Source organism: Malaclemys terrapin, chromosome 2 (assembly GCF_027887155.1).
Source record: "Malaclemys terrapin pileata isolate rMalTer1 chromosome 2, rMalTer1.hap1, whole genome shotgun sequence".
In the NCBI taxonomy this organism is placed as follows: domain Eukaryota; kingdom Metazoa; phylum Chordata; order Testudines; family Emydidae; genus Malaclemys; species Malaclemys terrapin.
The window spans coordinates 47,051,629-47,072,582 of NC_071506.1; the positions used below are offsets into that span (position 1 = coordinate 47,051,629).

General features: G+C 37.7%; 1 protein-coding gene across 1 annotated transcript in view; it reads left to right on the plus strand.

Moving 5' to 3' along the window:
• MMP16 (matrix metallopeptidase 16) overlaps positions 1-20,200 on the plus strand; it is a 243,844-nt gene extending 223,644 nt beyond the window's left edge. The window contains exons 8-10 of the mRNA XM_054018842.1: positions 5,095-5,245; positions 11,219-11,334; positions 16,464-20,200. Coding sequence (XP_053874817.1) covers positions 5,095-5,245; positions 11,219-11,334; positions 16,464-16,798 — 602 coding nt within the window. The 3' untranslated portion in view covers positions 16,799-20,200. The remainder of the gene's footprint in view (positions 1-5,094; positions 5,246-11,218; positions 11,335-16,463) is intronic.
• The last annotated feature ends 754 nt before the right edge of the window (positions 20,201-20,954 follow it).

Sequence of the window (20,954 nt, forward strand, 5' to 3'; positions counted from 1 at the left end):
TATTGTTCAAATAGTGTCTGGTTTTCTTTCCTTATTTTTATTGTAATCATAATGAATAAACAGGTCTTCAGTACATTGTTCCTATAACTTATAAAAGAAACTAGATATAAACTAAATGAAAGCAAATAATGAGTAATGCGACTTAAACACTCATTTTGGATACATTTTTGAAGTCACTTCAAATTAGCTCACTAAAACTATAAATAAATGGAATTAATCCTAGTTACAATCAAACTCTGATCTGTAATTTAAATTCCCCTTAGTATTCAGTTCTGAGTGTGAAAGCGTCAGATTCTTTCTGAGACTCTTCTGAATTGCAGTTCTCCTCCCACGAAATGCTTCCTTGACCAACAATCAACCACTTTCCAATATCATGTCTCCATGTGAGGGAAGAACAACGACAACAAAAAGCTGCAGCCAGACAGAACACTTGGGTTTCATATTTATAATGCTTCCCATTAATAATGGTCACAGTTATAGCAGACTAAACATATCTTAGAATGCAAATATTAAATGCTCTCTAGTTATAACCAATAGAGGTCTTGCCCATAATTGCTAAAGTGCTCAGTGTCCTGCAGTCTCAGGTTTAAGTTCTCTCCAGTTACCCTCAACAGTAAACTTGCTTAAATAGAAGAAAGAAATGTGCTAAGGAGGATTTCATTAAGAGCCTCACTCTAGTCTTGCCTTCCCGCTTTTTTCACATATGCGCCTGCTCCAGCACCCCCTGGATATACAACAGATATTCGGCTCAGTTATTCTGTCCTTTTATAATATTCATGTTCAGCCTGGTTATTTCAGGGGTTGAGCATGCATATGTGAGAGCAAAATTTGACTCATTGGATACAGTTGGCAATTATCATTTTCTAACAACTACTCCTTGTGAGACATGGAAATAGTAATATTGCATACATTGTAGAACATGCCTCTTCATGCTGCCCAGCAACTGTCATTTTGAATGATCTTCTAAAACAGAAATGACCTGGCACAGTATCATTCATTGAATACCATCTGTTGTTTGCACCATAAGTACCAACTGGAAGGGTCCAGAAAGCACGATCCTTCTCTCAGTATTGAACTTGCAACTATGATCCCTTTCTGAAGCCATCTATTTATATACAGCCAAGTGAACCAGTAGTTTTGAGACTCAGAGGTATAATTCAGCTGAGAAGGAGAACTGTGAAATACTAAAGGTGTGGCCAACTGAAATGAATGTCTGAAACCCTCAGGATAGAGCCTTATCATTCCTAGGATTAAGTTTTGTTGAGCATCCTAAGTAAATTAAATATAATGGCCTTTAGGTCAGCACAGACCTAATCTTTTGTGCATTTCAAAGGATCACTCTTCATAGGCTAGCTCTTCTTTATTTTCTGTACTTTACAAAGCTCCCTGCAGGTCTTCTCTGAACGCTTTCTTCCTCTTGCCTGGCACATGCAATAGCTGTGAAGAAGATCAGTGTTTCTCAATGTATAATGTCAAGCTGGCGTCTTTGATTGGCTGTATCACGTCACCTTCATTTCCTCATCTTCCAAATATAACAACCTATAGAAAAGAGACTTGACCACACCTTTGTGTCTTACACTGAGCATCCCCTGCTAGAAATGAAAATGTAATCATGGCTTACTTCCTTCTAGGGCATTTCTAGAGAAGACACCAAACTATGCAGGTGACAGCTTGAACATCTGAAGAACACAGTTTTATTGTGGTTCTTGTCTTATTGCATATTGGAAAATTAAACATGTTATCTTTATTATTTTATTAATTCAGTAAAAAGTTCAAGTGTTATGATGAACATACATGTGGGTTCACCACTCTTTTCCTTGTGATTTCTTTTGTCACAAAGGTGCTAAAAGCTGCTTCAGTATTTTTAAGGTCACATTAATGTACCTGTGCCAGATGAGTTTTCTACATTTTGCTTAAGAAGAGAGAGTCTGCTTATATGTGTCTAGGTCTCTCTATCAGACATGAAATGAAGGGAAGCCTTTCCATGAGAATCTTATGTAAGACTCCTTTCAGAAAATCTTTCTTTTCATTATTGGAAGGCAGTATTAGGTTCACAGTATAGGAGCATATGGTGGAGAATATGAGAAAACTAGGTAGAATGACAGGAATTTCCTAGAGAAACTATACATTTCATATGTTCACACTTCTTTCCTCTGGTGCTGATACATTGGAAAATGTACTGAATCAGGCTTCTACAAATGTCTCCTAAAGCTAAATGCACCACTAGTGACCTGGGACTTTGTGTCAGGAAAAGTATCCTCAGGCGAGCTGGAATGCCTCTGCTTGAAAGTGCGGGTGACAAGCAGCTGCAAAGAAACTGATAAAAGATTTACTTTGCAAACCCAGCATGGGAGGGATTAAAATTGTATCCCCTTTCCTAATTAAAAATGTGATGAAAAGGAAAGCATGCTGTAAATTGCTGAGGTACAGGTGAGGGGATAAAGCCTTCCTTTACTTTTTTAAAGAATTCCCTTATTTAATACCACAGAGGGATGACTAAAATATAAAACGAACTGTGAATACAGCTTTCTGGATTTTCCATCCCAGTGATTCTGGCATAGACTTGATCCTAGGTCTTTGGGGCGAAGTTAAGTTTCCTTATAAAATATTTACATAAGAGAGTGCCTAAGGGTAGATAAGTGTTTGTGAAGCAGCCTGCCCAGCCACATACAGGTCTGTCGCATCTTACGAGCCTTTAACATGCGCGATTTCAACTTTACACGGTCTGCAAAAATAAAAACAAAACAAAAAACAAAAAAAAAGAGAAAAACAGTTCTAATACTATGCCTGTAGTGCAGGCGATTTCACCCGCCATTGAACTCAATGGGGTTTTGGCTATACACAGTTTTCGCTTTACACACTAACCGCGGATTGGAACCCCCGCGTAAGATGAGACAGACCTGTAGCTATTACAATGAATAGTATGGACTGCCACTCTTATGTCTGTCATGTGCCACTGGGATATCTGCATAGATGTGTAGCTAGGCAAATGCACTTTAAAACATCTTTTCCATTGGCTATCATAAATAAGGGTGTTTCTAGATATAGTGGGTTAGGTTTACATTTTTTGGATCAGTTTCACCACTGATTTATTCCAATTTACATTAGCATTAATGGTCATGGTTGAAACTCCACTTATTGGCAACTTAGAAGTGATTAATAGGACTGTTATGGCTTCAGAAAGGGAGACACTGGCTGAAATAAGTTCAGCAGAGGCAAATCCACTGATGCACCAGCTCCACTCAGAGGGTCTTATTGTGGGGAGCTGCAATGAATTTCAGATGGGTTCCACCTGTTTTATGCCACCTATTTATGGTCCCTGACCATTGGTCTTCATTCTCTCTCTTTGTATGGGAAGGCCCAAGAGGTCTAATGATTTTCATTACCTTTCTCTGGACTTTTTCTATTATGCCAGTCTAAAGGATTGTCAAGTTGTTGACAGGCTTTCTAAGTAATAGTTACTTCTCTCACCGATTAATATTGTTATTAGTAATAACATTTTTAGCAACATGCATGTCCCTAATGTTATATATATAGAGAGAGGATAAATACATGGTCCTTACCCAATGGAGCTTACAATCTAGGATAAACAGGGGAGACACTGAACAAACTAAGATTTTGGGATGTTACTATTCCTAAGGTATGCATCATATTAGGACTCCTCCCCAACCTTTTAAAATTAACATAGATTGTCTTGGGTTGCCATGAGAATATGAGCCATTATTGAAGTGACTGTTGTAAGAAATCTAGTGATCATCTAGTCTGACCTCCTGTATAACACATGTCATAGAGCTTCCCCAAAATTATTCCTACAGCATCTTTTCTGGAAAAAAAATCCAATTTTGATTTTAAAATTGCTCGTGATGAAGAATCCATCATGACCCTTGGTAAATTGTTTCAATGGTCACTTACCCTTAACATTAAAAATTTACATCTTATTTCAAGTCTGAATTTCTCTAGCTTCAACTTCCAGCCATTGGATCATATTGTGCCTTTCTCTGCTAGATTGAAGAGCCCTGTGATGCGGTGTATAAACCCGGCACTAGAACTGACAGGGGTAAGGAGCAATTCTCGGCCCAAAAGACCCTGCCCAGCCACACCTGCAGAAAATGCTCTAGCTAGAGATGGAGCTTAAGAGGGAGCCAGACAACTCAGAAGGGGCCTGACAAGGCAGGGAGAGGTGATGGGTTTATAGGAGTTGATCAGGAAAGAGAAATAAAGCTATCTGACAAGAAAGAAAAGGCAATTTTGTAGTGGAGGAAGTCAGTATCCTCCCTGGACCTTCACCAGACTTCTGTGACTTGAGAGGAGATTGAAAAGAAACAGATGCATGGGGGAAGCTGGAGTTGTAGACTGGTGGAAAAGACTGAGTGGTGAGGAAGAGGAGCACAGATTATAACATTTTCAAAAGTGATAATGTGTCTTAGGCACCCAAGTCACTTTGGTGCATTTGAACATTTTTCTCAAAGGGTAATATTTTCTTCCAATTGACTTCCCACTTTTCCTCTCTTTGCATGCCCAATGGAAGAAAAGTGATAGATGATATGTTCAAATATTTTCCTAAAATACTTTAAAAATGAACTAGTGTATCATGTGTACATTTTAACTCTCTGTATCACAATTAGAGCACCTGGTAATAGGAGTATATGGTCTCTAGGAAAATCAGACTTTCTAGGAGTTATGCATTTTTTTTAATCTAAATGTTTCCTTATTCAATTTTACCCTAAAATTCACCCTGCTTTCCTTGTGAAAAACATATCTGTTGTGTAGTGTTTCTCTTGTAAAATGGATTACATTACACCATCTCCCGAGGTGACTTCATTTTCAGTCTGAGTATGATTCTTATATGGATTGTCTGCACAATTTTCTGAGGTAGTATTGAATAAAAGATGCTGTACAAATATAAGATATCTGTCGGCCGTACCTTATTTTATTTAGCAGTGGCTTCATTAATAAAACATATTCCAGTTTAATGTATTTAGCAGAATCAGCATAATGCTTTATTCCTTTGAGTGTCTTTCTTATTTCCTTAGAGTATTTTAATTGTAATACTGAAAGATCTGGAAGTTAACATATATATCTGCTTTTGTTCAGGTAACCAGTTCTGGGTCTTCAAGGATACCACTCTCCAGCCAGGGTACCCTCATGATTTGATAACACTTGGAAGTGGAATTCCTCCCCATGGTATTGATTCAGCAATTTGGTGGGAGGACGTTGGGAAAACCTACTTCTTCAAAGGAGATAGGTTGGTAGAGGAATCCTAGAAGGAAGTTATTTGATTGATTAATGTCAGCCAAGACATATTTGTTGTTTCCTCATATTTCCTCAAAGAAACAATTTGATCCATTTAGACTATTAAATATTAAGTGTGGGTGTAATTCACCCTAGTAGAGAGGGCCAACACAAGGCATATGCATTACTCAAAGGCTATTGTGACGACTTAAGTGGTGCCTTTACTTGTGCTATCCTTCTAAAAAGGGCTGAGTTTTCCTCTTCAATTTCTGTAATTTATTTCACCAAAATGCGGTTGGGGAGAGGGAGAGATGGGGATGGGACAGGGGTACTTGAAATCACTTTTTTTTTTTTTTTTTTTCAAATTTGAGGCTTCTTTTCAGATTATTTTACTCTGAGTTTTTATATTTTTCTTTGAATTTTCCAGGAGAAATTTTGTTTTTGTATGAGCTCACTGAAATGTTGGGCCTCTTTTATTGGAGGGGAAACCTTTTAAGAATCAGCAGGAAATTCAGAATTTCAATTAATGTAAGCTTAAATATTCAAAGTAATGCAATTAAAATGTAATTTCAGTTTACTCACTCATAGTTCTCTGATCTTCAATCTTAACTTCCATTTTCCTCATGCCTCCCCTCCCTTCATTTCTAATCCCTACCATGTAAGCAGGAAGGGCCTGATCCAAAGCCTGTTGAAGATCATGAAAATGGCTTCTATGCTACTATTTAGAAATGAGGTCGGAAAGGGAAAAAAGTCAGAGAACTACTTGAGCAGTTTAGGATCATGCTTTAATTGAATTACTGTTAAATAAAGTTTACAGTCCCTTCACAGGAGGCAACATGTTCTTGTGGTTAAGAAAGCACAGAACTGGGAGGTAGGAGATATGTGTTTTGTTCCAGATGTGAAACAGATTTGCTGTGTGACCTTGGGCATGTCACTTAACAACTCTGTGCCTGGCTTTTTACATCTATAAAATTAGGCTAAGAATATTTATCTACCTTACAGGTGCATTGAGAGGAGTAATTGTTTTGTGAAACACTTTAAGTGATGTGATTTTGTAGACATACAACACATTATTATTATTATTAAAATTATATTTGTGTTTGTTGCTTTCTTTGAAGCACCTAGCTTCAAAAAACAAATTATTATTACTATTATTACTACTACTATTATTCTGTATTGTTTGGATTTCAGTATTTTAGGACATTAAAAGTATTGTTGGGTATCTTAAGAAATATGTTTTAATATGCTGTACAGTATGTCAGTCATACTGCTGTTAACCATACTGGTGTCTTGTTTGTTTGTTTTGGTGGTACTAGGTTAACAGTATGCTAAAGAGCACCACCATTTTTAAAAAATATATAGATAATCTTCAGATTTTGTAAGCATTCATGGGAAAGGAAGTAGGCAACTGAACCAAATTTCTGGTGTTTGAAACATATGTTTTCTTTCAAATGTATTCCAAACAATCAGCCTCCATTGTGAACAAAACCAGTCCTACAATTTGCATCTTGTGGATGAGAAGATATTTTATTTAAGTTTATTATCAGTTAATAGTTTTCTACCTGCATGTTTCTGGGAAAACATGTACATTAAGAGTCTTATGTGAGCTATACTTTCTTTAGGCTTTACTCAAAAGAGACATTATATAATAGATTTCCATGCATAGACAGCTAGTTCAAGTCAAGACCTTCCTAAAAATCCTGTTAGCAGTAACACAAACTAGAGAACTATCAAAGGAAACTTCTATTGATGGAGAAGTTGCTACTTAGAGCCATAACAAGCATAATGAGGCTCAGCAGGATAGAAAATGCAATACAGTATGTAAGGAGAAAATCGAAGAACATGAGCCCTGCAGAGATAATTGAGCTATTATAGAATATTGACCACCAGTGGGAATAAACCCATATCCCACTAAGCTTCTCAGTATGTATTGTTTATATCACAATTTTTTCTTAATGTAATGTTAGGGTTGAATTCGCCTGCTGATTTTAATTGTATAGATAAGCCTGTTATAGGTTATTTTTCTGAACTAGGTACAACACAATGTTGCTTCTTTTGTAGCATGAAGTAGAAATGAAAGACAGGAAAGAGGTTATGCCAGTGTCAAAGTAGGAAGGTATGTTTCTCCAAGTACAGTTATGTAATACAAGGAGCTCTAGGTTTACTTTGTCCTGACAGTAATATGTGGTGTATGTGCTCCATAAGAGAATCTAGACATAGCTTTAAACGTCCCAAAAAAGTGATATAAATAAAAGGTATGCAGGATGGTAGCTTATGAAGTCTTAAACATCAGCTATAAAGTTTATGACAACATGAAGATTATTTTCAACCCAAATTGTTCATAGATTCATAGATTCTAGGACTGGAAGGGACCTCGAGAGGTCGAGTCCAGTCCCCTGCCCACATGGCAGGACCAAATACTGTCTAGACCATCCCTGATAGACATTTATCTAACCTACTCTTAAATATCTCCAGAGATGGAGATTCCACAACCTCCCTAGGCAATTTATTCCAGTGTTTAACCACCCTGACAGTTAGGAACTTTTTCCTAATGTCCAACCTAGACCTCCCTTGCTGCAGTTTAAGACCAATGCTTCTTGTTCTATCCTTAGAGGCTAAGGTGAACAAGTTTGCCCCCTCCTCCTTATGACACCCTTTTAGATACCTGAAAACTGCTATCATGTCCCCTCTCACTCTTCTCTTTTCCAGACTAAACAAACCCAATTCCTTCAGCCTTCCTTCATAGGTCATGTTCTCAAGACCTTTAATCATTCTTGTTGCTCTTCTCTGTACCCTTTCCAATTTCTCCACATCTTTCTTGAAATGCGGTGCCCAGAACTGGGCACAATACTCCAGCTGAGGCCTAACCAGAGCAGAGTAGAGCGGAAGAATGACTTCTCGTGTCTTGCTCACAACTCACCTGTTAATACATCCCAGAATCATGTTTGCTTTTTTTGCAACAGCATCACACTGTTGACTCATATTTAGCTTGTGGTCCACTATAACCCCTAGATCCCTTTCTGCCGTACTCCTTTCTAGACAGTCTCTTCCCATTCTGTATGTGTGAAACTGATTTTTTCTTCCTAAGTGGAGCACTTTGCATTTGTCTTTGTTAAATTTCATCCTGTTTAACTCAGACCATTTCTCCAATTTGTCCAGATCATTTTGAATTATGACCCTGTCCTCCAAAGCAGTTGCAATCGCTCCCAGTTTGGTATCATCCGCAAACTTAATAAGCGTACTTTCTATGCCAATATCTAAGTCGTTAATGAAGATATTGAACAGAGCCGGTCCCAAAACAGACCCCTGCGGAACCCCACTCATTATGCCTTTCCAGCAGGATTGGGAACCATTAATAACAACTCTCTGAGTATGTAAAAAGCATCTTGCATCTGTCTTGCATCTGAAGAAGTGAAGTTCTTACCCACGAAAGCTTATGAATCTGTAAAAAGTTGCTTTTACAGATTCAGACTAACACGGCTACCCCTCTGATCTCTGAGTATGGTTATCCAGCCAGTTATGCACCCACCTTATAGTAGCCTCATCTAAATTGTATTTGCCTAGTTTATCAATAAGAATATCATGCAAGACCGTATCAAATGCCTTACTAAAGTCTAGGTATACCACATCTACAGCTTCTCCCTTATCCACAAGACTCGTTATCCTATCGAAGAAAGCTATCAGATTGGTTTGACATGATTTGTTCTTTACAAATCCATGCTGGCTGTTCCCTATCACCTTACCACCTTCCAAGTGTTTGCAGATGATTTCCTTAATTATTTGCTCCATTATCTTCCCTGGCACAGAAGTTAAACTAACCGGTCTGTAGTTTCCTGGGTTGTTTTTATTTCCCTTTTTGTATATGGGCACTATGTTTGCCCTTTTCCAGTCTTCTGGAATCTTTCCTGACTCCCATGATTTTTCAAAGATAATAGCTAGAGGCTCAGATACCTCCTCTATTAGCTCCTTGAGTATTCTAGGATGAATTTCATCAGGCCTGGTGACTTGCAGGCATTTAACTTTGGGGAAGAGAAAATGGAAAACTAAGGAATGCACCATTAAAATGGTGAAGGAAAAAAGGTTTGATGCACTTAATATTTTAGACGTGTGTTGATTATTTCTATATGTTGTTTCCCCCATTTATTATAGTGCTCTGAAGGATATCCAAAAGCTCTGTTAATATGAGGGGACAGAATGATGTTGCTAATGGGACTTGTTGGAGTCTGATTACTGGTGAATATGTAACTAGATTAAGGGATCAGGCTTTTAAAAATATTTTATGCCACAGTTAGAAAATTTATTTTTATGAATGCCAGTTATTTTCTTTTATCAGTTTTAAATTTGTAACCTTTTAATTTTACTGACTGTCAAGAGCTAGAAAAAAAGCCTTACAGTGAGAGTTTGAAAGATCTCAGTCTATTTTGCTTATCAAAAAGAAGATTAAAAGGTGACTTGATTTGAGTGTATAAATACCTTCACAGGGAGAAAACACCAGGTACTAAAGGGCTCTTTAATTTAGCAGAGAAAGGCTTTACAAGAACCAATGGCTGGAAGCTGAAGCCAAACAAATTCAAATTCAAATTGGAAATTAGGTATATATTTTACCAGAGAGGGTGTTAATCACAGGAACAAACTGCCAAGGAAAGTGGAGAGTTCTCTATTTCTTGATGTCTTTGAATCAAGACTGGATGCCTTTCTGGAAGATATGAAAAATTTATGGAAAGAATTTAATATGTAAATTATTCAAAAACCCATGGAATTTAATAGAGAATCCTTTTTAATGTTTTTTATTTAATCATCTTATAGAATTATGTAGCAGGAATATAATGAATTAAACTATATATATATATAGGATGATTCTCTGTTAAGTTGTAGGAACTTTGGATAAGATAATCTGATTTAGAAATAACGATGTTATGATCACTTACAAATACTGTAGTGTACTGAGCATGTGCAGTAAATCACTGAACTTTTCTTAATGATCATAGCATACACAAAAGTTCCATGTTCCAAATGTTCAGGAGGGGATATTTGATCTTTTTCTTAAACAGCAACTATTCAAGAGTAGGGAAGGGCAGTTCAGACCTGGGGATCCTACAGCAAGCTTCAATACATCCTAACAAGCCTGGATTTTTAAGCAGAGGGAGCACTACATAAAATAAGATGCCATTATTATTATCTGAAGAAGTGGGCTGTAGTCCATGAAAGCTTATGCTCTAATAAATTTGTTAGTCTCTATTGCCACAAGTACTCCTGTTCTTTTTGAGTATTACCATGAAACCACATATTTTTATAACCAAAGATGCACACATACATAATTTTGTATTGCTGACTCTGAACATACGCTGAATATTAACACTGCTCCATCGGTATAAATAAGATCAATTATTTATTCTTATTTCTAAGTTCAAGTTGCCTTGAACTTGTGTGCTTCTGATTTCTACACTGAACTTTTTTTTCCTTCCGACCAAAGAGACACACGAAGTATATACAATTTTCTATTATTTTATACATATTGTATGATCATAGATATAACGAAAGACTATTGTAGTGAATACACTTAAGGAGTAGAGTTAAGCTTGCTGTGGGAGCTTTAACTCTGAATTCACTGGCTTTTGTATGAGTAAGATCTCAATTGAAACAGAATGTAGTTTTTTGCATATATCTCCTTGCTGTGTTGTTGTGCAGAGGCCCTAGGCACCAGAATTGCTCTGATTATAAATAAGGTGCATGTTGATTTAGTTGTCAAGCTGGAGAAGTCTTTTATCTTCGCTGTACTTCCTTGAAACAGCTATCCAATCAGCAAGCAGGATTAAATTTCTTTGTTACCTGGTAGTATTGCTAAACAGGAGAGCTCTGGTTGACCTAGTTTCAGTTGTTAAATGCAGCACTTTGTTAGAAAGAAAACAGCATGCAATTAGCATATCAGCTATCTTTATAAATGCATATTTGGTGATCTATTTTTATTTTTTTATTTTTTATTTAGGTACTGGAGATACAGTGAAGAAATGAGGTCCATGGACCCTGGTTATCCAAAACCAATCACAATCTGGAAAGGTATCCCAGAATCTCCTCAGGGAGCCTTTGTCCACAAAGAAAATGGTATGCAAGCACTTTCCTAGCTTAGTCATTTCCTAACATCTGTTATCATGATGTAGAGATGTGTAGAAATGGTTGGCTAATTAGGTTGGTGGGATGGCTGACCTCTCATTATTTTGCAAACAGGGGGTGTTTCATGCTGTGGAACTCACTCTCTTCTTAAATTGTTACATATAATTGTTTGATTCATCTATTTAAAATCACAATGAGGGAGAGAAAAGATTCTTAATTTTTATATAATAAGCTTTCGTTTGGGTTTGGGTTATTTGTTTTGGTTTTGAAGGATTTTAGTACTTCATAAAAGAAGTTTCCTACCCAAATGTATCTGTTTGAATCTCCATGTTGTTAATAGTTCATTAGGATAAAAGCTTTTAGATTCATTGTGCTGCACTGTAGTCCAGAACCAGGCTCTTTCAGTATATGAATAGAAGTATCCTGAAGAATCTGTAAATCAAAGATGGCATAAATGTATAAAGCAGAGCTGCAATTCACAAAGACTTTGAAATTCAGCATGCCATGCTATTACCTGCACCAAGATGGAATATCTCATGCTGCAACCCATAGTTTCCAACTGGCCACACCTCCATATGAATGAGAGCAGCTGAAATCTGCTCCATTTTATGCAAATTAAGTGCTGCCCTCAGGCTAACGGCAATTTGCCAGCACAGCCCTCAGCTGCATGAAGTTAGATGTCCTTGCTGTAAACAAAAATATGCACTTGCAGTCACTTTTCATTGCTGCAAGTATTCAAGTATTACTACATGTATGATTAATTTATTAGTGATGGAAGGTTGCGGTTTTTTTGTTTTTTGTTTTTTCAGACAGTGCACATATTTCTTGCTATCTTATTTTCATTTCCCTTTAGTAGATTAAATATAAAGCTTGCTTTCCTAGTGTAGTTCATTTCAGAGTCTTCATTTCTTCCTATAACTAGATGAACTAATTTGCTGTGGAAATATGCTAAATCACTTCCTTGCTTTGTCTCTGTTTCATCCATCAACAGAAACTCTCTCCTGATTCTGGCATTTGGCTAGATTTTTTTTTTTTTTTTAAACAGGAAAGTAGGTCAGGCAGGCTGACAGTCTGCATATATCACACTCAATAGCTAGCTCTCTGTGTGTATACATATTTATGTATAAATATCTATGCACACATATACATAATGGATTTAGTCTTTGCTCCCTTAAACAAATGATAATTTAGACATGCTTTTTAATATTTGCTTACTTCATGAAACTATAATCATATTATTTTTCTGGATAGAGTAGACTCACCATCACATGTAAAGTGTCAGTGCTGTGCTCAGTGGATTATACACGTATCTCCTATTAGCAATGAAAGTTGTCTTCCCCTCACACCCAGGCAGACATGGTCTGAAAGTGCTGCAGAGACAAAGCGCTTATCCCTGGAGCAGTGGGAGCTCTTTGAGTCACCCTGCGTCAAACCCTGTGCCCAACTCAAGAATAGCACTGATGGACTTTCCACTGGCATGCAATTGCCAGAAGAGCAGTGAAACATGACATCAGTTCTTCAGGGAGAGGTAGGAAAAAGAGGGAAAATAAGAGATGCTCAGGACTCTTGGAGAGCCTTAGAGGAGCCCCGGAGGAAAGTCCCTGAAGACAGGATAACAGGTCTTTCTTTAAAGAGCATGATTACATTGGCGATTGCACATGGAGACAATGAAACTAGAGAAGATACAAAAGAAAAAAAACAGCATAGTTTAAAAGAATTCTGATTACATTTTGCCCCAAACCATTTTCCTTCCACTGCTTAGATAAAGATTTGACATGAAATTTTACCAGATTGCTTTAGGGAAAAAACTTAGGAAGAATTTCTGCCAGTTAACCCATATCATCTGAAAGAATGTATCTTTTTTTATCCTCATCCTTTTAGTTTCCTATTAAAAACTGAGTTGGGTTTGCTAGAGATGGCAGATGAGTGGAGCTAAATCCATCCTCCAGAAAATTATACAAAACAACAATAGTAATCTGAGTAGAATCGCACGAAGGAGGGGTGTGTAAAAGCTGGCAATCCCAGACCCTCTGCTGTTGCCAGCTCAGCACTTTGAATGCTTTCTGACTCATTCGATGATCTAGAAGCTCAGTAAGCCATGTGTGATGCCTGTGAAGCTTTCCCTGCTGCTTCTGCACTGTGGTCTTGTCTTCTAGTGCAGCAGCAGGAAACCCTTACCAGGCAGGAGCAGCAAACTTTCCTTCTCTATTCCCACCTGGCCTGCATTCACAAGAACTGCTCAACCCCAGAGTACATACAGTTGCAGCTCCTTCTGCCTCCTGTGCAACACAGCACCCTCTCCCCCAGAGATCCCTGATGCGTGGGTGAGGAGCCAGGCAGTAGCTGGAGAGAAGGGAGATTCAGAGGGATGGGACGGAGTGGGAGCTGGATAGGTTCAAGCAATTAATGCCAGGGCCATGAGGACTGAAGTCAATTGGTTTTCTGAGTGGTAAATCTTTATTTTTCTGTTTAAATTCTGTAGCCTCTTTGAATAATAACTTTGCCAAGTGCCTATAGCTTTGTCTGTCTTTGCAGACTAGTAGGTGGTATAAACTTGTCACCAGAATTTTCTGGGAGAGATATTAAAGCTCATGCATCAGGGCTTAAGCCATTCTCCATTAGAGATCAGGATGAGACCGAAAGTCAGGTGTTTCTGGGAGTGTGGGGGGCAGACTGTGGATAGGTGCATACTGCAGGGTTCTCATGCTTTCTTCTGAACCATCTGGTTCTGGGCACTGCCAGAGACAGGATGCTAGATTGGATGCACCTAGGGTGTGACACAGCATGGTAATTCCTGAATCTCTATGATTTTATTCCCTCATTTGATCATGCAAGTCTATAAAGTTTGTTAATATCAGCATCATTTACCTTTGCCAAAGCTGAAGTCTTACTAAGAGTCAACATGTGCAGTGCTTTTCAAAAAACACATTATTTTATGGAAAATATAAATGTGGTTCCCTGTTGTAAACTATGGCTACTCTAATTTTCCATTTGTTCATGAATAAATGAACAAACCTTTTGCAACTCAAATTTGGTGGCACAGTAATAACAATAGTGATGTTTTATGTTGTGATCCAATGGAATGGAAGGTATTTTGTGACCAAATAACTTAACAGTAGTTTTGATATAGCTCACTATTTTTCTTTTTATTCAGCCAAACATATACCTTTCTAGCAGGGCCGGCTCTAGCTTTTTTGCCGCCCCAAGCAAAAAAAAGAAAAGGGCGGCCCGACTGCCGAAACAAAAAAAACAAAACAAAAAAACAGCAGCTGCAGGGAGCACGTGGAGGGCGGCCAAGGCGGCTCTCAGGGGGGTGAAGAGCGGCGTCCGCCCGCTCCCTCCGCCCGTGGGCAGCCAAGCACTGCAGCCCATTCGCAGTTGGGCGAGAGGGGCTCCCACCCTCTGGCCTTGGAGTGACTCTCCCGGCCGGGCAGGCGGAGCCCCTGGGGGCTGCAGGAGGTGCTGGCTCAGCCGCTTCTTTAAAGGTGGCTCCGCTGGGCTCAGAGCAGCACGGGAGCAGAGGCCGGTGCAGGCGGCAGGGAGTGTCGCGTCCTGGGGAGCCCGGCAGCACAGTGAGCGGCGGGGATTTCTAGTTCCTGCCTCCCGAACCAGGGTCCATGCCCCTGCAGGGCTGGCCAGGGACTAGTGGAGCGCGGGGAGCCGGCCGGGAGCCGAGGGGGGCTGCCAAAGCAAAAAGAACCACGGCAGGGCAGCCGGAATGTGCCGCCCCAAGATTGGCCGGAATGCCGCCCCTTAGAATGTGCCGCCCCAGGCACATGCTTTCTCATGCTGGTGCCTGGAGCTGGCCCTGCTTTCTAGCTAGAGCTATAGATATGGAGATACAGATACACACAGAGTCTTAGACAATAAAACTGAAGGGAACCATCTGCAATGTAAAATAATACCTACTCAACTGTCTGCAGAATAATTAGAATTAAATAAATAGTGACTGCAAAAAGATTTTTTTTTTAATTCCTCACATTGATAAATGTGCAGGTGTGGGGGGACAAAGGTTTTTTTGTGTAGTTCTGAATTGGAAAAGAAATATAGTAAATGTCTTCTTCTGCACAACTGAAAGTGCCTGACTTTTGTTTGAGTAAGAGATTATTAATATTCTCTCTAATATCTAGTCCACTAATCTTTCTAGCAAGCATTCTTAGTATGCCATTATTAGTATGACAAGTGATACCCAATCTGCCTTCTTGCTCCTACTAGCCTTTAGCACTGTAGGAAAGAACATGAGGCTTATCAAGTAAAGCTCAGGAAACCTCCAGCTGTATGCATTCAGGTCATAAACAATAGGAGGGAGTGCGCACCCATTGTGGTTTGTTTCATGCCAGATCAATGCCATTTTTCAGCTGGGATAGTAACATAATTTAGGTTTTTGGCAGGATATTAAGATTTCTTTATGTAGACATATTTTGTAATTTATATTCAATTGCATCTGAATGATCAAATACCAGTTCCCTGCAGAACATGTGAAGGTGGGTACACCTGTTCTCTCTTGGTAAAGCTGCTGTTCATTCATATAGTGTTTCCTCCATCTGAAGTATAGCAGCAGGCTAAAATGACATTGAAGAGAGTCAGTTCTTATTTCAGCCTGGTCTAGCACAGAGTTGGAATTCATTTAAACTGATCTCCCATCCTGAGAGGGACTCTGACTCCTTGAACTATTGGGACTCAGCCCTGGCAGTGCGGTATAATTCTAATTGTGGTCAAGTGTTCAATTAATGGATGAATCATTAGCCCCCTAAATTCATCAATTGTTTTCCTCTAGCATTTCTTCATAGTCATATTATTAGAATTAGACTAGATCCGAGTTTATTCAAATAGGAAACTTGAGGTTTAAGGTTTTTTAAAGACAAGAAGGAAGTGAAGTTCTTCCTTGGATGCTAGTTTGGACAAGAGCTTTCTTAGGAGCCATATACCTATCGCCAAGAAGATCTGAAAGCTTCCTATCCTGATCTGCACCTGAATAATCCATATTACTTTAACTTTATAGATTCCGGTGCTCAGAAAATAATTCAGTGTCATTTGGTGAATATTGAAGGCTGTTTAACGTCAGTCTTTATAAGCAGATTGTCAACATGACCATGAATAATTGCACTTTTGTTTCCCAGGCTTCACATATTTCTACAAAGGAAAGGAGTATTGGAAATTCAATAACCAGATGCTCAGGGTGGAACCTGGATATCCTAGATCCATCCTCAAGGATTTTATGGGTTGTGATGGACCAACAGACCGGGACAAAGACCGACACAGCCCTCAAGATGACGTGGACATTGTCATCAAACTGGACAACACAGCCAGCACTGTGAAAGCCATAGCCATTGTCATTCCCTGCATCCTGGCCTTGTGCCTCCTTGTCTTGGTTTACACTGTGTTCCAGTTCAAGAGGAAAGGAACACCCCGTCACATACTGTACTGCAAACGCTCTATGCAAGAGTGGGTGTGATGTAGGGTTTTTTTCTTTGTCTCCCAGGAGTTTGTGGTAACTTAAGATTCAACGTAAGAGCTGTTGTGCGGTTTCCTAGCTAGGAGCAGGCATCTGTCAGCCTGAATCAGAGCTGATCTTTAAAACCCAGGGGGTTGCCTGTCCTGCACATGAGTGGGGATTCACTCTACTGGGAAGCTTCCATGATAGACAGTATCTGCCGTTTCTTCAGTCCTTTGTCTTTCTTTGTCATTCGGTTCCAGGCCTTTCCTCTGCACGCTCAATACCCAATAAACTATCAGGATTAACTAATGAAGAGGAAAAAAGAAAAGAAAAATACAATGTTTCTACTGTTTTTCTCCTAAAGCCTGTTCCCCTTTGAAAATAATTTTGCTGAAAGTAAACTTTTTTTTTTTTAATTAAAAACAACACAACAACCCACAATTGAACTTTCAGGAAAGTGTGAAGACCCAAACAGCTTTGTCTCCAAAGAGGATTGCTTTCTGTCTGCTGTGGATATAGTTGTATACTCCTACACATGATTTTTGTCAAGTGGGAGACCTGGATGACACGCAGGACTTCAGACTGTTCGGACAGCCATTTTCCAACAAACAAGGGGCCAAAATATCTGCAATATAGTAACAGCCTTAATGATACATTCATTTTGTGTTTTATACAGCTATTCTGAGCTACGTCCTCAATGTTTTAATACATTTATATTCATTACTATATTTCAAACAGAACCTTTTTTATTGTTTCTTTCTTTTGTTGATTTTCCTGCATCATTTTTTCCCAAGCTGTACCAGGCCAACTGCCCCCAGGCCTTTCATAGGTCTGTCAGGAACACTCATTCCAAAGCATAGCGAAAAACAGCATGTCTCTGAAGTGGATTGCATTGAACTAAAGTGACAGTCATGTTGTAGAGAAAATTGACACTAGCATTACATTGGTGTAACCCTTTGAGAACTATAGGATTAGTTTTTAGAGTCTGAAGGATGCTAATCTTGGTTGCTATGGAAGTATTGGACTGCAGAAGCGGTATGTGGAAATACAGGTTAATGAAATTCAGGTTTTTAAAACAGATATCTTGAAAGTGTAAGTAAGGGCTTTCAATTACTTGCATTATTGATAAAAAGCATTTATAACAAACGAACAGAAACAAAAATATATTGCCAGCTACTTTCTGGTAAAACAAATACTTATTTTAATAATTTCTAGCACTCACACAGGATTTTTTGAACTGGCTATAGTTTTACAGCTTAGCCTTTTATCTTAGACATATTGAATCTCTCTTAAACTGTGTTGCATGATAATTCAATTTGCCTTGATACATGAATACATGAAGATAGTGTTACAGTTTGAAAGGAAAGTTAAAATGATGACTCTGATGTTGCATGAATATCGGGTGAATTACCTATTGCATGTTTAACATAGTTCTCAAAGGGTTAGTCAGATCTCTGGCATTTAGCTGTACATTAAATCACTGACAGAGCCAAGGGACCACCAAAGCATTTTGTCATTGTGTGTAATTTGTGCTAACAGCAGTATTGTCATTTTCATGTGACCTGCAGAGCAGGTTTGTATCAATATTTTTTTCCTAGAGAAAAGTCAGCAACTGACAGACCTCTTTATTGATTTTTAGGAGCTGCTTCTTGCAGTGATAGGCTTTACAGTCATTGGGCTGTGAACTTATTAGAGATGGTCAGAATGAATGCACCCCATGAGTCGGACACCTGGCTTTGTATGAAAGCCAGGATTGGAGGGGAGTTGCTTTTGAAATAATGAACAGCTTGCCTTGAACTTGATTATTGATCTGTTGACTGTCATTACCAAGTTAAACATTGTCTTCTGTGATAAGCTTCACTGTCTGAATTTCCTTAAATTGCACTGTCCTATGTCTTCGCTCTTTGACCTTTAACTTGCAAACTGGCACAAACTGAAGATAATCTGGTGTTGCTAATCAGTTTGGATTAGTTTTTGTTTTTAAATGGCCTGATATTCATTATCCAAGATTGCAGAAAAGCATTGAAGTGTTTTCTTAGGAAAGAAGTGACAGCAACAAAAATATTTATGGTAGATCTGTAGATGGGCATTTTGCTATATATACATGCACACTCTAAAAATGAACTACAGTAGAATTTTTATTTAACTTGAATACAATTTTCAGTATAAAATTAGTAATTTCTACAAATAATTAGTCATTAGTGACAAAGTTATAAGAAAAGTACTTAAATACTTGAAACAGCCAGCATTGGCTTTTACATAAAACAAGATTTTTATACTAGATTCAACAGATTTCTTACTGATTTCCTAATATACATTACTGGATCATTTTTTAGAGAGTGTAGGTATATATATACATATAAATATATTATTATTATTATTATTATTATGATTATTTTGGTAATGGATAGCTTGACTGCCTTGAATTTATATTTGTATTGAGCCTAGCATGAAAAATTAGTATGCTTTTTTGTTCAATTACATGATTTGATTTTAAGACTTATTTTATGATCATGTGTGGCATGCTATAAAGCATCGCAAACTGTTATTTCTTAGAGCATAAACAGAAATATATATACGTACGGCTAACAAAAAAGAACAGTTAGAAAAAAAGGTATAGTTTTACAGCAAATATGCAATGCAGATGGCATTTTGGCGATATTTTGTAGAGGTACTGTATGCTGTATGTTATAAGTGCACCAGTATCAGCCCATAGCATTTCTTCAGTAGATTCATTTCAGCTGTTGCTGAAAATGTAAAGAGTGCATTCACAACTACAAAGCATAGGATAATATTTACTACACATGCACTCATTTAGGGAATTCAAAATACTATGCCTGTCTGTCATTTTTTTTAATCCACTGGGTGACTTTTGTTGTCCACAAACAACTGTAAATTATGTTCTGCTACAGATAGAACAAAAGGACTCATGTTTTTGTTCTGAATTTGTCCCTTGGATAGTTGGTGGAAACCACTGACAAAATTATTTAACCTGCAGTTGATTTTCCACTGCAACAAGAGAACCAGACAATTTGATATTATCCCTAAAACAGAACAGCATCTCATCTGTTTTCTTACTTAACTATTTCACTTCACTTTCAAAGTCTCTCTCATGGCAGCTTTGACTTTTTGTGCAACTGTTTCCCAGAGAATAATGAAGTGCTCAGCATGCTGACTGTTGTTCATTGATAAGGTAACAAAAAAATGTTTGTATTTGGAGAATTTAACTTACAGTAATTATGCTGGAAGATAAGTGTGATAATCTAGTGCTTGATATATGGTACATCATAGATACATGAATGCATAATAACTTGATTCTTAATCTATTTTCTTTTAGGTAAAAGTACACATATATATTATATACAGAGAGAGGAAGAATAAAAAGAGTGTTGTATGGCATGTTTATGCCGTGCAGGTTAAGATTGTGTCAGCATTTCTATTATTATAAATTTCTATTTTCAATAGGTTATAACACAGCCATTAAAATTTGCTTCAAGCTGAAAGATCTAGGAGAAGTTTATGTTCAGTCTAATTTCAAAAATGTATATTTGGTTGCTTTTAAATTATAGGAGTTCAAAATAAATGAGCTATTTTCCCAGGTTTAGTTTTGAACTCATATAAATCAAAAACACCTTATGATTTAAGAAAATGAAATTTGATAAACAGTTATTCCACAGTACAGTCTAATAATTGTTAGTGTCAACAAAGAATAGAATAAAACAGATGAACTGAGTTTTGAACGTTAGGTTTCTGCTCATGTGCAGTAACTTTTTTCCTAATGTTTTTAATAAACATAGCCATATTAGTATTGTCGCAATCTACACTGTGAATATATACAATACTAAATATGGATTTCATCAGTCTATTACAGTCTGGCAAACTGATTATATAGGTTTTGTGTAAGTCAAAAATAACAAAAAGCTATTTCCTATAGACAGAAAAACACTTAAATTAAATTTTATCAGAAAATAAATTTAGCAGAATATGTATTTGTATATTTACATGATAGGTTGAAATAGAAAGACTCAGATGGCTCCAGATTAGCCCTGTCAAATTCCCTGAATAAATAGAATACACATATTGTAACATCCTATAAACAATTTTTCTTTTTCTTTTCTTTTTTTGGAGTTGAGTTGGGGAGTAGGTTAAAAAAAAGGTTAAGATTGTGAAACAC